Source organism: Lissotriton vulgaris, chromosome 2_1, assembly GCF_964263255.1.
Source record: "Lissotriton vulgaris chromosome 2_1, aLisVul1.2, whole genome shotgun sequence".
Lineage (NCBI taxonomy): Eukaryota > Metazoa > Chordata > Amphibia > Caudata > Salamandridae > Lissotriton > Lissotriton vulgaris.
In genome coordinates this window covers 2,113,037,409-2,113,055,115 of record NC_141687.1, presented here as the reverse complement: position 1 = coordinate 2,113,055,115, position 17,707 = coordinate 2,113,037,409, and the positions used below count along the sequence as shown (strand labels likewise).

Here is a 17,707-nt window from a genome sequence, read left to right as displayed (position 1 = left end):
TTAATGAGAACCATATCCCAGCAACAGTCTCCCCAGTTTTCAAATACAAACATTCCAACCCACCAGTGACAGAGATGCCACTCCAGTGTCTACATTCTATGTTCACCATGGAGCGCTCCAGCTATCCAACACACAGATGTCACACACCTCCCCTCTTTTCATATAAAAGGATAAACTAAAAAAAAAAACACAAACCAGTATATGGAAACAATAAATAATAAAGCTGAATACCTCTAAAGCAAGAACGTTGAAGAAACTACAACAACATGATCAAACTTCTACTGTACAAAGTCTTTCAGCTAAGCAGGTTACTTGTTGATTCCTGATGATCTCCTGGGCCAAACCTTTATATTTTCATTTCACAAAGTCTTTTAGTTCAGACAGTTTCTTACTGCCTCTGTGACGTTCTGAGAATGACCTTTTTATTGTCATCATCCATATTCACACCACGCAATTTGTCTCCTCTCTTAACCGCTGTACTAGAGACTCTCCGGCCCATTGTATAGTACAATTCTTCCCAGATTCCAAATGCAGTGATCATGAGTCTTTGCTGCATTATTAAATACTTAGATCACCCGAATGGGTTTAGAAAATTTAGAATTAATACAGTTCCACCATGGCTGCTTAATTATCACCATGTCTCTAACAGCAACAATAGTACTCTTTGTAGATTTCCTAGAATCAAGACGAGATTTCCTAGCTAATATTCTCAGTTTCCCTCTCACGCCAATCATCTGTGCATTCCTTCCCCATTACTGCCTCCTCCAGATCCCTCACCCATGAAAGCTCTACCATGCTACTAGGGGGGTCCACTCCTAAACAATGCAAACAGGGATTTTCCAGTTGTACTGTGGGGTGTCAATCTGAATGTCTCAACCTTCTTCATTGCTTCTTTTTCCAGTTCAGACAACTGGCTTTAACCAAAGCAGTGGTTTCCTTTGAAACTCTGTTAAACCTCTCCAACATGCCGTTTGTTTTTGGATGATAGAGAGCACATTTCTTGTGCCTTATGCTATGCTTCCTCAGAAATGTTCCCATTTCTCAAGAGATTAGTTGAACACCATTATCAGTCAAAAGGGTATCAGGGTACCCTCTCATGCCATTAATTTTTCTAAAAACTCAACCATATTTTTAGTTTCAATTCCACACGTGAAGCACACTTCTGGCCACCTCGAATACATGTCTACAACCACGATAACATAGAGCTGTTGACATTCCCCATGTATGGGACCAAGTATATCTAAGGCAATTTCCTTCCACAGGTAACTCTCTGACAGCCATAGGCTGAATCCTCAATATTTTGGACTTTTCATTCATGGCACATGTACAGCAATCCCGCACCAGCCTATCAACTTGTTAGTCCATCCCTGGCAACCAATACAAGGAGCGAAGTCTCTCTTTGGTTTTGGACATCTCAAGATGAGAAATGTGCGCTAACTCAATTAATTTTCCACTATGTTTTAGGGGTGGAACCAACCTCGTGCCCCGAAGTAAAAGATCGCCATACGTACCCAACTCATCTTTCACACACCATCATTTTCTAACCTCCTTTGAAGCTTGTTTTTTTAATGCCACCCATTTTTAACCAGAAGCAAAACTTCTGACAGTACTGGATCAGCATTCAACTCCTCCCGCCACTATTCCTCAGTTACAATCTCCTCGTCCACCACACACACTTGTGCACCATCATCAAAAAGTTCACATACTTCGTTCTTCTTCCTAACCAATCTAGACAATGTGTCAGCCACCCCGTTTTCAACACCTGGTATGTACTTCATCTCAAAATCCTATTTCTGCAAGGCAATCACCCATTTCGTTATCGTAAAGAGGAGGAAGGTGCACGAGAACAGAGTCAATTACCTTACACGAAGTGGCAAGATGTCCCTTTTTTAAACATTTTGAACAAATGACCTGTTTTGTCACACCTGTAACACCTGTGCATTGTAATGTTGTTCTTTATTCCACTTCCTTCCAATTTAACAGTGGTTTTCTTACAACCCTCTTTCACCACCTGTACAGTCAGCTCCTTATCTTTCACTGACCTGTGGAAGGAAATGCTTATCTAATTGTTTTATGCAAATGCCATATTCATTCAAGTCTTGAGATTCAGAACTAGTCAATTCCGGCAGATGATCAAAAATCTCTTGACCCTCTGACCCCAAACAATGCAAAATAATTGATGCCCGGCGCTCTGCACTCAATGATGCCCCGCAAACATTTGCATAACGTTCAAAAACTTTCTTCCACTTTTGCCGTTTGATAGGCGGCTAATCTGGGGTCAATAGAAAGACGGGTGGAGCAGTAACGTTTTGCATTTTCACAGAGAGTTTAAGAGAACTAATGAATAAAACAATGTGCAAAAATCTTAACAACCATCAACTAAGACACAATGCAGATGCCAGAATCCTGAGACCAGAGTCCACAATCCAAGTGCACCTATTTCTTAGTAGGCAAACGTGGAATATGCATCAAGTGCGCCTATCGCTGAAAAGGCAACATGGAATATTCATCGAGTGTGCCTATCACTGAGTAGGCAACATGGACCATGAAGCAGGCAAAAAGGTTCAGTAGTCACCCCAGATTAAGACTCTATGTATTTAAATGTGCCTATCACTGTGTAGGCAATCCAAATATGATAATCCCAGCGCTAGTAGAAAGAGACTGGGATAAATCAAAGGTTCACGCTCCAGCTTCCTTTAGAATTGAGCGTATCAAAATGACGTCTGCGGGCCCATCTTTTTAAAGAGCAAGGTGAGAGGTCTAGTTTCTCACCACCAAGATGTGCGCAGACTCATGTAGCAGTGTCCTCCAAGGGAACACGGAAGAAAGCGTTGAGCCGGAAAAGCGCATCAAACCGGAGTGGGTCCCCGCAGTGAAATGCAGCTCCATCAAGCCGGAAAAGCGCACCTAGCGTGAAGAGGCCAGCTCCATCGAGCTGGAAAATAGCACCGAGCATGAAAAGGCCCCACCGCAGTAACAGGCTGCTCTGGGGAATTAAAACATAATCTCAGGACAACAGAAGGGCGAAGAAAAACTTCCAACGCACACTGAGGGCCCCACAGAGAGGAAGTGAAAAGGAGCCTCAATGTAGCAATGTCGGCTCCAGTAATGCAAGGTGGAACAAACGCGCAGACCGACACTGCAACAACAATGATAAGCAGGTACTCATGACCTCTCTCTGGGTGAAATATTTGTCCAATATAGTTGTCCATAGGAGAGTGTCCTTCAACAAGAAGGTAGATGAAGTGGTTTGTTAGGATCTTCTTTCAACTTAGTTTTGAACTGCTGACTAGGCCAGTGTAAGATCCTGACATCCAGTTGGCAGAAAGGATCAGTCAGGACAGGTTGTAATGTAACAAATCGGTTTAATCCTTAATGAGAAGATCCCATCCATATCCCAGCAGCTGGGTCCAGCAACAGTCTCCCCAGTTTTCAAATACAAACATTACTACCCACCAGTGACAGGGATGCCACTCCAGTGACAACATTCTATGGTCACCGTGGAGAGCTCCAGCAATCCAAGACACAGATGCCACACCAGTCCATCACTCAGGCTACATTTTACGCTCCGCCTCACCCCTGTGAAGAAGAGGATAGACTCCACCCACTGGACCCAAAAAGATTGTTGTCATTCTACCTTGATTGTACTTGTGAGTTCCGGGTGGATGATCAACTCTTCATGGGGTATGTCAAGACAAGAAAGGTAAGTCGGTGCAGAAGCAGATCATCTTGCGATGTTCAGTGTTCTGCATCTGCTACACAAAGCCAAAAAGCAACCCACTGCAGGTTTGCGCGCTCACTCTACCAGAGTCAAGGCTGCGACCACTGTTAGCCCCCTTGGATCCTTTTCTGTATAGCTGTCATGCAGCAACTTGGGCTTCGTTGCGCATGTTTACAATGCACTACTGCTTGGACAGTCTGCTCCAGCATGAAGGTCACTTTGCCCTGTCAGTCCTACAGGACTTTTTAGTCTTAATCCGTATTGCAGTCCCACCTACGGGGAGGTATTGCTTTGGGCATCTTTCCTAATGTAAGGAAACTGCTGCTAGAAACAAGTTACTGACTTTTGGTAATTATATATTTGCAGATTCCTTACCGAACCTCCCATCCACCTCGCTCTGTGAATGGATTATAGTGTAAGGGAATTACCCTTTAAGGGTCCTAGCTTCGCACACCAGTGGCCAGCAAACCTCATGGCTCTGTTCTTCTGATATGGAAAGTCGTGAAAAGAAACTGTTGTCAGCGTACTGGAAAGGTACACGTTTAGGTAGCTCTCATGTCCCCTCCAGCGCAGACGACGCCACATGGAGCCAAACAATACCACCTACCGGCGCACAGGAATACTACTCACCAAAAGTTACTGGACCCAGTCTGATGCCTGGGGAATCTACTAAGGTAAGGGATCTGCGGCGAGATGGAGTCTATACTAGATAAGGTGTCACCGAAGGTAAGTAACTTGTTCTTCATCTACTATACGTTTTTGCCCGAGAACAAGGCTGATTTGTCAGTTTCTGTACTACCTGTATTTATTCCATTAGGATGCAGCAGCTACCTGCAGTAGACGTTTCCAAAGTTGATGCCTAGAGTTAAATAAATACATAACAAACAATGTTTGTCTGTCTGATGTTTCCTGGCTGTTCTAATATGAGTCGTTAATTCTATTGCTTCCAGTAATCTGAATGCATTCTTCTGAAATTAGGCCACATCAGAATAGTTTTTTTTATTACACATCACAAGTACAACATGGACACATTTGTACCCACATACACTTTTTCCGGTTATGTTTGAGAAAATTGAGACCGTTCTGTTTAGTATTTTGATGACAAATTTTCAATAGAACTAGCCGGTAAAACCTTTAAGTGCTTTTTTTCTTAGAGTTTTTTCAGCCTGCAGGTAATAGATGCAAAAAACTGGCAGCGCTACCTCAACCTTTCATTAGGTGGCGCTGTGAAACAAAACTATGCTAGATACTATACAGTATTTCTTTGTCTTGTCATTATTATATGTAATTTTGTTGTCATGGTTGTATCACACACAACCCTCCTGCTTTGATGTCAGTAGAACAACACTTTGCTGTAATTCAACAATCATTCTTCGATCAGCAAGCTGTTTCGGTCACTGTTCACATGCCTCTTACATCAAACAATGTGACTCCAGCTGCAAATGAAAATTTTACATGGACCGATTTTTGGTCTCCAAATAGGATAATGTTTGTAACTATTAGGGTTTTATCACGTACTACTTAACTTAAAAAAAGTAAATGTATTAAAGTTAGTCATTTCAAGTGAACCGCAGACTTTATTGTCGATAGACTGTAATATTGAACTTTCATTTCTATAACATATCAAACAGTGCTAGTTACTAAACCATTTGCACCCCTAACACTTGTGTCTCTGTCCCGTCAGGCGTTCCCACTAGATCTGTACACTGACAACTTCTTTGAGAACAGGATGAATGCTGTTGAGACTCGGATAAAGCTAATTGAGGAAGCGTGCACAGAGACCCTGAAACTAATGATTGCGGACGTCTGGAAGACTCAGGAGGGCAAAGCTGCAGCACTAGTCAGCTGGGAACGGTTTACTTCCCTAGAGCAAGCTCAGGTACATCATTCGGTCATTGCAAATCTAAAATAGAATGTTTGACCTGATATGAGGGGCAGCCCCTCTGCTAAAGTGGAGGAGCGTTGTCCCACTGTCAAAATAAAATGGTAATAACAATGGTATCCTTTCATTTTTTTTTTACTGGCTATGTAAAGGTGTGGGCGGGGCAGGACTGTGCTTCCCGCAGAGCAGGGGGAGGAGTGGTGGCACTCTCTTAGGTGTGCATGATGGTTTGGCCGGCCATCTTGGGCCTGCCAAACCATCATATGCACTTGGCATATTCTCCACTGGGCTGAGTTGTACAGCCTGGGTGGAGAACATGCCCAGCCTCCCAGTCCCTCTCCTAGTGCTAAACCACAGCGCTGTGATTGGCTAGGGGAGTCAGGAGCCTGGGTGCTTTCTACTTCGTTGACTGAAAAGGACGGAGAAAAGGCGGCCACCGGGAAGCTAAGTACAATTTTTTTTCCTTTTTCTTTTCCCCTTTTTTGAAAATATTTTTTTAATAACTTCCTTTCCTCCCCGCCTCACCACCACTGCCCGGTAGCAGCCACTACGGCAAGCTATAGGCTATAGACTGTGTCTGTTTGACAGCAAAATAGCTATTGTGAAAGAATATTGAGTTTTATGTATACCTTAAATGTAAAGCAATGGGTTTCATATAGTATAATAAAACAGTGTAGCTACTATTTCGTAGTAAGTGGCAGCTGAACGGCTGTATCTAATATATGCCATGGTGTACACTTTTTTCAGCAATCATATCTTTCTCTACCTCTTCACTCAGTAAACCAACCCACTCACTTTGGTTTCTGTATGATGTAATATGTTGCACATATAAGAACATAATGTTAATCTATCATTACTCACTGTGGTTGAAAGTTGCATACATATCCCCATCACACTGACTCTTGCCAAACAACACAGAAAATTCCTGTAACAAAAACTTTTCCTCTTTAGCCTCCTTTTTTCTTTTTTCATTCATTCATTTTTGCTTCATTTTTGCTTCATTTTACGTTTCAATTTACGTTTACACATTTTTCTCTCCATTAAATCTGCTGATAATGTTGACATTCTACCTTTCCCTCTTCCTTGTCATCTCATTTCTTGTCTCTATCTTTAATTTGCGATCTTTACTATTCTTTGCAAGCAGTATTTTTAGATTTTGATTGAAACAGTGACATTTTATCATTAAAGGGCTATTTCTTAACAGTTATATAGTTCCATTTTACAGCAGTGATTTCAAGCACGGTTATTGACAAAGTCACAGTAAGAATTTTTTTTTAAACAAATCTCAAAACGTGGCTGTTCTAACTAGCTGTTCTCTAGATACATCTCCTGCCTGTTAGAGCGCTGAGATGTCCCTTCGGGACGAGTCGTGCAACATAAAAAAAAATTAAGGTATACAAGTGCTTTAAGAAAGACCATAATATCATACCTTGTGATGTTATTTTCTTGCTAACAGGAAGTTAGGATGTCAGAACCTGTATGCAATAGGAAAATAACCCCTACATTGCTATTCGGAGATTCAGTTCTCCCGCCTTTTATATATATGCATAATAACTATTTGCCTCTGGCAAATATCACTGAGTATTTAGAATAACTTAAGAGTCAATCTTATTCAATCATAAATTAAATTTAACTGACCGGTTTTAAATACCAGCAAAGTAGTGTCTGGCCACATGCTCCAGAAATTCAACCCAGACTAAGAAAGGTCTGGATTGATGGAGTAGTGATCCGTGCATTTATTTTGTTTACAACTTTGAGATTCTCTTTTGACTTATTGTCATCCTTAGAAAACCTGTGAATGAAATGACCATCCACTTTACTCAGTATATTCATCTGCTTGGAATACTCCAGCCCTTCCTTGAGGCTCATCCACTGCCCACAATTTCTTGGGTAATTAGTGGTTCGAAGATTAAATAAAGCTTCAACTTGTTTCATGCGACTCTAAGCAAGTTAAACAGATTCCCCAAAAATACAAAATTATGAGGCAAACTATATTTGGTCACATTTCTGCCGTCCTCCACGCTTTAAAGTGGCTTCCAGTCAACTCTAGTATTCTATTTTGCAGCCTCATACTTACATTCTGATGGATACTTCTGACCACAGATTTTGTGCCCTGTTATTCTGCCCAGGCTCTAAACTGGACCTGGAAGCTTAGCAACAGTTACTGGGTGATGACAGGTGATGGTATTATCCTCTGTCATGACTCCAAACTGGCTTCAGACATGACGACACAGAGCTGCATAAATGCACCAAAGCTGCTCGTTAATGTCAGTTTCTCATTTTCGTCCCCTCTAGACGCAGATCTAGAGCTCCGCTCCTACTAATGTAACTTTCTTTTCCAAATTGCATATATTGGTAGTGTACAGCGATATTGCCCACTGAAGACGTAAACCGTGTCATGTGTGCTGAAAGAAGAAATCAGTGAAGGACCCACATGACTTATGTTTCTGTTGCCTCGTCACCAAATATAGCTTCAAGTCATGCTCCTTGATGCCTCAAAAAGACCGTAAGGCAGCAAAATGCCAAGCTTTACTTTGTTGAGCACAAGAAGCGAGGTCCGTAGCATCAACTCCTCATCAGGTAAAATCTCAGATGAAGTTGAGAGACAAGTCGAAGAAGAAAGAAAGGAAACTTAGGCTTATGTTCAGGTAATTTCACTGCAAAGAAAATTCACACATTGTTAGAAAACCCCAACTCCAACTTCAGACTTATACCGAATACCAACATTAGAGCTATTAGGCTAGAGCTCTCTGGGCCATAGTCAACAGCTAACTGAAGCCTTTAAAGAGGCCATGCTGCAAATTCTCAAAATGGTTCTGGGTCCTTCTAGTGCTCCTTCCGTCCCCATAGTCTGCGGGGCCTTGCCCAACACCAGTTGACTCCAGACAAAGTCAACTTGCTCTGGCGCCAGCCAGGCCTCAACTCCCTTGCCGCATTGTTCCTTCACCTGTGCAGCCTCTGCAACTGTGGCGCCGGTTCCAGAAACGTCCGTCACCAACTTTGGACCCAGAATTGTCTTCTGCAAGAACTTGTCTATTGTTGTGGTTTGTCATTCCTAAAACAAATCTTCAAGTTGATGAGAGTTTTCCAACTGTTACTCTGCCTTATTAGCAGGATTTCCAGAGAATGGAGGCAATTTTTGACTACATCACTGGTTGGGGAATTTCAGTTTTTGACATCTGTCAGACAATCAGGTGGCCTTCTGTCCATAACTGAACCAGGCACTCATGCCTCAATTCACTCTTTAGACTGTGGACAGGACCATTTTGCCTGCTTGGCACTGAAGGAATTCTTGGTGTAAAACTCTACTCCCGGACCCATCTCCTTGTAGGGGACGTAGTTTTGGTATTGATTTGAGCGATGAAGAATTTGCCGTTAGAAGTATTTTTCAGAAGAATAAATTACTTGCTTATGATAACACTCCTCGTGGATACTCTATCTAACCCCAGATTCCTCACTGCCCACCTACTCGTTCTGTGAAGAGGACTTTTGAGAATTATTAAGGTTGTAAGATAGATTCACACACTGGCAGTTAAAATGAAATCTGCCAGCTTCACTCCGTTTCCAGAGGCTCAGAGAGAAATGAAGAAAATAACTGCACGGTTATACATTTAAGTGGCTCTCTGTTGTCATGTCCAGAGGAAGGACCAAGTCACCTAACGCTGCGCAGAACATATTGCAAGAGTTTCAGCATCCAGTGTGGCATCCGGAGTCACAAGGTGAAAAATCTACAGTTAATTGGAGCACTCATCAGAAGGAATGTTTCTAAAGTTAAGTAGCTTGTTTGACATTTCTACACCCGGAAGTGCGCATGAAAGTCCACCATTGGCTGGAACATATCAAGTTTAAAATTGAGTTCATCATCTTCTGCCCCTGCTCACAGCAAGGGCTATGCTTGTAAACCTAATGATGGAAGAATCTTGTTCTCTCTAGATACAGACAGCAAGAATAAAGTTTTAATTGCTATACAAGTTAATTTGAAGATGAACCACGTTTGGTTGAATAGAAACACTGTCTCTTACAGGGAAGACCTGCATGAGAGTGGAAGACACTGATCATTCGCCATCGTGGATAAGGATATCTCACAAGGAGAAATTTTCTATTGAACACCTCTTCTCGAGTTATTCTCATCCAGAAAAGTCTCCATCATGCTGCTCCATGTCTTTCCATTCAATACAACTTTGCAATATTGTAATCTCCATGGACACCTCACAAAGGACAAACAGAAAACAAACAGCAAACCTTTTACTCACCTTTAGCAATTTAACAGTGAGTGGCAGTCCGCCCCTCACTTGTATTGGCTTGTCAGGGGAAAGGTAAAAAACAATGGAAGTTCCCATAATGTTTGGAAAACCTCCTAAACTATTACCTTTTTCTTTAGCCTTTCTCATGCAGCGGTCTGTTAATAGTAAAGGTCATCCGATATATGTGTTCAGGCATTTTTAGGTTTGCTGTGGGTTTGGGGTTACCGCCAGTGCTCAGTAGAATCGGTCGATTTCATTAATATGTGTAGCATTGGCTGTAGAGGAACATTGCAAATTCATATTCTTTAATAAAATCGGCACCCTTTGACAAACTATGGGTGTGTTATATACCTTTATCATCCTTGTCCAGACTGGCCTAAAAAGCATTCTCTTTTGCTTCTGTGTTACTGGCACATCGAAGGGATTGAAGATGCAACTCATTTTAACCTGACATCTCTATCCATGGGAATACCTGACCGGTGCAGGTGTTGATGATGGTGCTGGCTCCATATGTGTGTAATCATTGCTTCCGGCTTTTATTTTAATCTGCGTATTGTTACCCAAAACTGTGTGGTGTTGGGGGTACAGTCCCAGGGCTGTTGGAAACCAAGGAAATACTACATATTTCTTGAACTATTTATCCAAGGAAATCTATTGGGTAAAAGTACTCCCCAGTCCTCTTTTAGATAGCCAGGAGAAATTATTGAAAATGGCTGATTTAAAAATTATTGTAAAATGGAGCCACTTTCTCTCAATTTACCTATGTCTCCTTGTGCAAATTCATAAATGCATTATTGTTTGGAAAAGAGAGAAACATTTCTGAAAAAGCACCACAGCAGTGGAAACAACCAGTAAGAATGCACTGTTTGTGGGGCTCTATTTTGTAGCCTTTACCTGTATTTTGTGTATTTGTATTTTTAGAATTTCGGAAAAATGATGGATATTCTTAGATAACTGTCTTTTTAATTCTTGAAGGAGATTTCTAAACTGTCAGAGTGGAAGTAGGCCGATACCCCCTACATTACTCAGGTCATCAGAAAGTGGAGGAAGGAACGATTGTGAACAATTGAGTGAAAATATACAAAGAGTACTATCTGGGTGAATCCTTAGTCTATTGCAGTGCACGGAGCTAGGCGTAAGAATCAAGAAAGATTAAATTTACCCTCTGCATTCGAACCTAGTACATTCACACTACTCATCGTACAGGATGTGCAGTCGGCACTCTATCTTTGACCCCTTTGTAGCGCTCACTGGCAGCATATATATTCAGAAGAGCTGCACGTCTGAACAGTGGGTGCACCAAAAGCAAACCTGTCTAGACCTGTCCCACCCAAGCGGCAGATACAATGCCCACTTGCAGTATACTAGAGAGGACTTATTGGCTTTAAGGATTCATTTACACGAGAAAAGAAAGGTAGCAACACACTTCCAACCACAGATCCCTCACTTTGTAAATATTGCCCCTAGCACCAGACTGGATCCGAAAACTCAAAAGCAATACCACTGCATGCTCCAGAAGTGTGAGAAGGTCCTCATACAAGAGCCAATCAGGCACACCATCGTCAGTTCCTTTCTCTCTGCCCCTTCAGACAAGGATCCTAAGCTCTGTTTTTTCCTCAAAACTCTCTTTTGTATCAGTGTACAAGGGAAATATGTCACCTCCCAAAACAATGGAGTTTGTGACAGCCCACCACTCAGTAAACCTATGGGGCCTGGAGTTGGAACAAAACTACAGGGCCTGTGACTACTGCACATAGGTAAACCCTAAGGATGTACAGGTCATTGAGACGAAACTGCCAAATTAAAATACTTTGTGCTGCGACTGGTTGAAGTGAAAAGTAAGGTTCCATTCCCGATCCCGAAGTCGTTCCTGTGGCAGATCCTCGTTGCATCAGAAGTCTTTGGTTAAGTCAAAGAAAAAACCAAAGAAGTCCAAGCCGAAATTGGCCCCTTCACATCACTCCCAAACTTTAAAGAGCGCACAAGGGCATCAGAGTGCCACCGGATCTCGCTTTTGAACTCTTGAAGAACCAATTCCAAATATCACCCAATGCAACCCAAATTTCTGGTTCCATTAGCAATGTTGCAACAAATAAGAGGCCATTAGGGAATCTATGCTAGGCATATTTGTCATGCTTCCAGGTCTCATTGGGAGGTTCGCTATTTGTGCCTTTCAACCTGCCTCCACAAAGGTTTCAGCATTGACTTTGTTTCCGGTTACTCTCCCTGTGCTAGATCCCTAAACATCGATGTCAGTGCCAACACCAGAAAATTATCAGCTACCTATAGTATTTCCAACTTAGATCTGGCCTCATCTCAAACTTGACTGTGACCACCTTCTGACCCCACCTGAATCTGACAGTAACAACTTTAATAAAGGAGACAAATTTGTCAGACAGTATGATAAGAACAATTGGTTCACTGATTGCTGGAGGCCAGTAGTCTAGACACCTACCCAAATACTGGACTTGTCTCTCCTCCTGGTCCTGAATCAGAGGAAAGTGCTTCTTTTGCCATGCTGATGCGACAGGCTGCGGCTGTCCTTGACCTGCAACTCCCTACCATTGAAGATAATGACTAACATCCTGACAAAGATTCTCCAGTCTGACGATACGACAAGCCCCCTACAAATACCCTGTTGGGCATATGTTCTGGGCTTCCAGTCCTTAGGCAGGTAGCTTTTCGCCACAGGCTAACCCTGGGTGATCCTGATTCAACACCTTATGCTGGAGAGTCTTTTAGTTCAGGACAGCAGACTGAACCCTAAATCTTTTTGTACGGCCCCTAAGGACTGTGAGCTCAAACGCTTGACGAATTTTGGCAAGTGCATGTCCTTTTCTGCCACTTGTGCTTTACATTCGGTCAACACCAGCTGCCTCTTGGGTCGCTACAGCCTTGCTTTTGAAGCCAAAACCTGTGCACAAACATAGAATTAAACATATAATATGTCAGTTTGTAAATCCACAAGAAAAGAGCAGTTGACGTCTGTTGTTCTCATTGCTTTAATACTCGTACTAGACAGTGCCAGCCGACACGTGTTTCGTCTGAGTATAATACACTCCAACTCTTCAGGGCTTACTTCAATTAGAAGCAAGAGGATCAATCTGCCCAACAATAATTCCGGCTTCCTCAGTAATGGCAGTAGTGTCTGGTGCACAGACACTACTGCCATTACCGAGTACGCCGGAATTATTGTCGGGCAGACCGGCAGGCTGTTACCGAGGAGCCTTACAATATTGGAATACTTTGCAGTGAAGAGACTTTGAATTATAATGTTCACCTGAACTACGTCTGCCCGAGACTTGATCAAGGCGAATTTTCAATAAGCACACCGACATAGCGGTTAGATACCTTTATCCTTCATATACTACGCGACAATCTAAAGACACCCTAACCGGGTTGGAATTATCACCAGTTGCGGGGGATTGATCCTCTTGCTTCTAATTGAAGTAAGCCCTGAAGAGTCTGAGTGTATTATACTCAGACGAAACGCGTGTCGGCTGCCGCTGTCTAGTACGAGTATTAAAGCAGTGAGAAGAACAACAAACGTCAACTGCTCTTTTCTTGTGGATTTACAAACTGACATATTATATGTTTAATTCTATGTGTGTGCACAGGTGTTGGCTTCAGATGCAGATGTTGTCTTGTACAATATCCTTTAAGGGGTTGTTAGGGTCACCCCTTTCCTTGTAGCACCACAAATATTAACTCTTTCTATAGTGAATCTGTCAGATATATAGCTGAGCGCAAACACTCCCTGATATATAGAACCCTTTCCTTTGGCATCAAAAAATACAGCCTTGCTTTGTTGGATACAGTAAGTCAAATACTGCCAGCAGTTCCAGAGAACCAATGAGTTTAATTGACAAATAAAACACAACAGAACACCCGAGTTAGGACAAAAAATGAGAAAAAAGTGTAGAACAGAATAACCTAGCTGAGATGAAGTGGTCTTTTTAAAGGACAATTTCCATCACCCTTCATAGATGGCATGTTTCATCATCAGGAATCTCCTCGCACCATGATACCTAGTATTTATGTATGTATAGGCGTTCTTGTATAGCGCTATCACTGTCACCCGACGGGCATCCTGGCGCTTGGACTATGATGACACAGAACAGAATTTTACCAGCTACCACACTATTTACATTGATCTGGGGAACAGGTGAGTCTAGTTATGGTGCAGGCTACAACTCCCTCAATGAGCGTGAGGAGCACACCGGATGTTTTAGGAGATATAATAAATACCCTTCAATGAGCTTGTTGGTGAGATAAGTAGAGCAGAAAAAGAAACAGTGTGATAGTAAAAACTGACTCCAAGGTACACAGATTCCTTTATTCACTGGGTCAGGATTAAAAAGCAAGACACTGTAGGAAGGATTAAACCTGCTGGGGTGTGCCACCAGGATAGGTCAACATGTTTCGAGCCTGTAACCCTTGGATGAGGTGTTGCAGCTTTTAGGACCTGTAGTGCTAGTGCTTCTACTTTTGGCTAAGCCACATAAGACGGCCGGGATGTGGCAACATTTGTTATTCAGTCTGGCCTGGACACAACTGATTGCTTTGGTTGGAAAATGGGCATGAGTGTGGTGCTTATGTGCCATGCCTGGATTGGGTCTGTGTGTTTCTCAGGGGATTTTCAAAAATTAATTGATATGCATTAGATAGCTCTTGCCTCTTTGGTAAGAAAGCGAATTAGTGGAACACTTTAAAGAAAATCGTACCACAGTTCGTTCCCTGAGGCTGTCCACCCATGCTAGGCAATTTCTCAAACAGTTTCATCCCTTTAGTGAATATGCTAGGAGTTTCAATTTCACCAGCTCCAGACCCTGCTGCCAACATAACAACCTTCATAGCTGATCCAGCTCTTAGGAACGGATTTCCTAAAGATAAGGCCCAATTTACATTATAAGTCAAAAGAAAATCCCTGGAAAAGGACATACACTCACTCACACTTGTCTTACAGAGCCTCATTCATAGTCACTGGTCACAAACTAATTTATATCGTTCACAGACTTTTTATTGTAAAAGAATTTTCACATATAGATAAAACAATGTTCATTACATAATAAATTTTAGAATTCATGAGAGAAACAACTTATTAATACAGTAAAAAACTTTACCCAACAAGCCCCTTCACGCTGGGTTAGTATTCCTTGTATCTATACCAACTTACCAACATTAATTATTATGTTTACCTATTTTACCAAATATGGCGATGCAATCTTTGTAAAGTTGGTCAGGTTAGACAAATTAATAGCCATGAATAAAATACACTAATAAAGACAGACTAATTTGTATATTGATAATATTTATCTAAATAATGTGAATGGATGCTCTTAAACATCAAACACAGCACCAATCATAGACAGTCACAAAGCAAACACCAGAAGAGAAAAAGGACACATTGACAGCCAATGACAATGATTTGAGGAGTGGATAGGAGCAAAGATAAAAGTTTCAAAGAGAAAATACATTTGCAAATATTTATGCAAATGAGATATCAGGCTACTACTAACCCAAATAAGGAAACACTAACTCCTGGTCGGGAAGTCAGCATGGACCTTTAAGTCAGCAAATCGACGACATGTGACGATCTCACCCCAACTGTCAGCAAAGATGTCTGTCCTCCCTCCAAGCACCTCAATTATACCCTAAAACCCAAACGACCATCCCACAGAAGAATCTAACTTGGGCTTTTCTCTACTTTTGATTGGCTAGTAAAAAAAATGGGTGTATGATCACTTCACTCTCTACACACACAGAAGCTACTAGGAGTTTATTCACACACAGTATCTTTATTTGTTTTTTTTTACAACCATAAAAATAAAACTTTAAAATATATTACAATATAAGTTAATAACAAATTTTACGATAAAATACATCATTATATCGTGATATGTGCAAAATAGGTCCTACTCATTAATAACCATGTTCACAAGTTCACGGTAGAGTGCATCATTAAATCTAGATCTGTACAGGTTTTTCCAACTCATTAGTAAACATATTCACAGGTTCAATGTCCGCGGTTTTTAATAGTGTGTCAATCAAAGTTAGTAACTTTACACCACAACAAATTAAAATGGTTGATGTTCCCCCCCGCCCAGCGGGTGATGGTCTGCCTACATGTACGAATATCAAGCTCTTTTACAATTGCTTTTAAAAGCGTTCTTCTCGCTTCACTGACTGTAGGACAAACACACGTCACGTGGCATAAGGACTTCTTATAATATCCACACAGTCTGCAAGTTACGTTGTGATAATTCCCTTTCCAACTTGGTTGCAGATCCTTTGATTTGTATACTCCAAACCGATACAGCATATACTTATTTTTTAGGAACAATCTGAAGTAAGCTGCTAGATAGTCTTGCGGTTTTAGTTTTACATAAGAATTTATCACTGTCCACGAATTACGTCTTTTTGCCACTACATTTCTGTCTTCTAGGAAAGAGTTTTTTTGCAGCGCCATTGCACACTCTATTAAAAGCCACCCTCTCCATCTTGCTGTCCCATGTCTCTTCAAAGTCTAATTCCATCAGAGCTGTTCTTAGGTCTGCACCCCATGAATACGGGGTTTTTTGGTCGAACTGGGCCCTTATTTCTGTCCAGCATAGATTATTCAGGGTACCGGGTTCCAAAGAGCAAACTTTCCAACACAATTTAACAAATACAGATTGCCTCTGGAATTTCTGGTTTTGAAGTCCAAACTCCAGGCGAATCTGGGCTGGTGACACTTCTCTAGGGAGCTTAAAAATGGCTTTATACACTTTTGTCTGTAAGTCATTTAAAATTTCATATTCCCGGCCATGCCATATTTCCAATCCGTAGGCCATAGCTGGGAGTAATTGTGCTGCCATTGTTTTTAAAAGATGACTATAAGACGGGCAACTCAATTTTGTTTGTAGCCTTTTATATGCAAAAATTAAGATTTGGGCCTTTGCTTTTATTGCATTTTTCTGAGCCGTAAAGGACATACTTCTCCCTAACAGTATGCCCAAGTACTTGTAAGTGCCAACTTCCTCTATCTCTTTACCCTTGGCGAACCACTTGAATTTTTTCGATCTAGGGCCTACTAAACGCACCACCTTCGTTTTTTTCCTATTTATCTCCAACCCCTGAAGATCGAAGTCGTTAGTCAGGTGGTCAGTGACTCTTTGTAATCCAATAGGGGTTTGGCTTAGGATCACAATGTCGTCTGCGTATTGCAGATACTGTATGTGGTCCTCTGACAATTTCGGGGGATGACCATTTACTTTTGACAGGTGGTTGTTCAGATCTGCAAGGTACAAGCTACAAAGGCTTGGGGCCAAAACACACCCCTGTTTCAGATAATTTTTGATTTCAATCTTGGATGATGCTATGCTACCATCTCCCAGCTTCACCCGGGCCCAGGTTTCACTGTGTAGGGCTACTATGGAGTTAATTAGTTGCTGCGGTACCCCCCATCCTTTCAATTTTTTCCATAGTCGTTCACTTGGGACTCTGTTGAAGGCCGATTTTAAGCCTATAAAACATACACGTAGACCTGATTTCTTTAGGATTGCTTTTTCTGTAAGAAGTGCTATGGCTGCCAAATTTGTGCTTGTACCCATTCCTTGCCTAAAACCGGTTTGGTATTTGGGAATAATACCTTTCTCCTCCATCCATTCCTGTAATTGTAGTAATAAACATGAAGCATAAAGTTTGCGTCAACATCCGTCAAGGCTAAGAGTCTGTAATTATTAGGCTCATTGCAATTACCATTTTTATATATGGGATGAAATATGCTCCCTCTCCAAGAGTTAATGATCTTATTTTGAGAATACAAATAATTAAAAAGCGGAGTTAGAAATTTTGACCAAAATTCTGCATCGTGTTTGA

At 41.6% G+C, this 17,707-nt stretch overlaps 1 protein-coding gene across 2 annotated transcripts in view; it reads left to right on the top strand.

Annotated features, from left to right (window-relative positions):
• The window catches only part of FAN1 (FANCD2 and FANCI associated nuclease 1), a 264,195-nt gene that overhangs the window by 196,104 nt on the left and 50,384 nt on the right, over nucleotides 1-17,707 (top strand). For both annotated transcript variants that reach the window (XM_086958383.1, XM_086958384.1), the window contains one exon: nucleotides 5,406-5,600. In XM_086958383.1, the coding sequence (XP_086814509.1) occupies nucleotides 5,406-5,600 (195 nt within the window). The remainder of the gene's footprint in view (nucleotides 1-5,405; nucleotides 5,601-17,707) is intronic.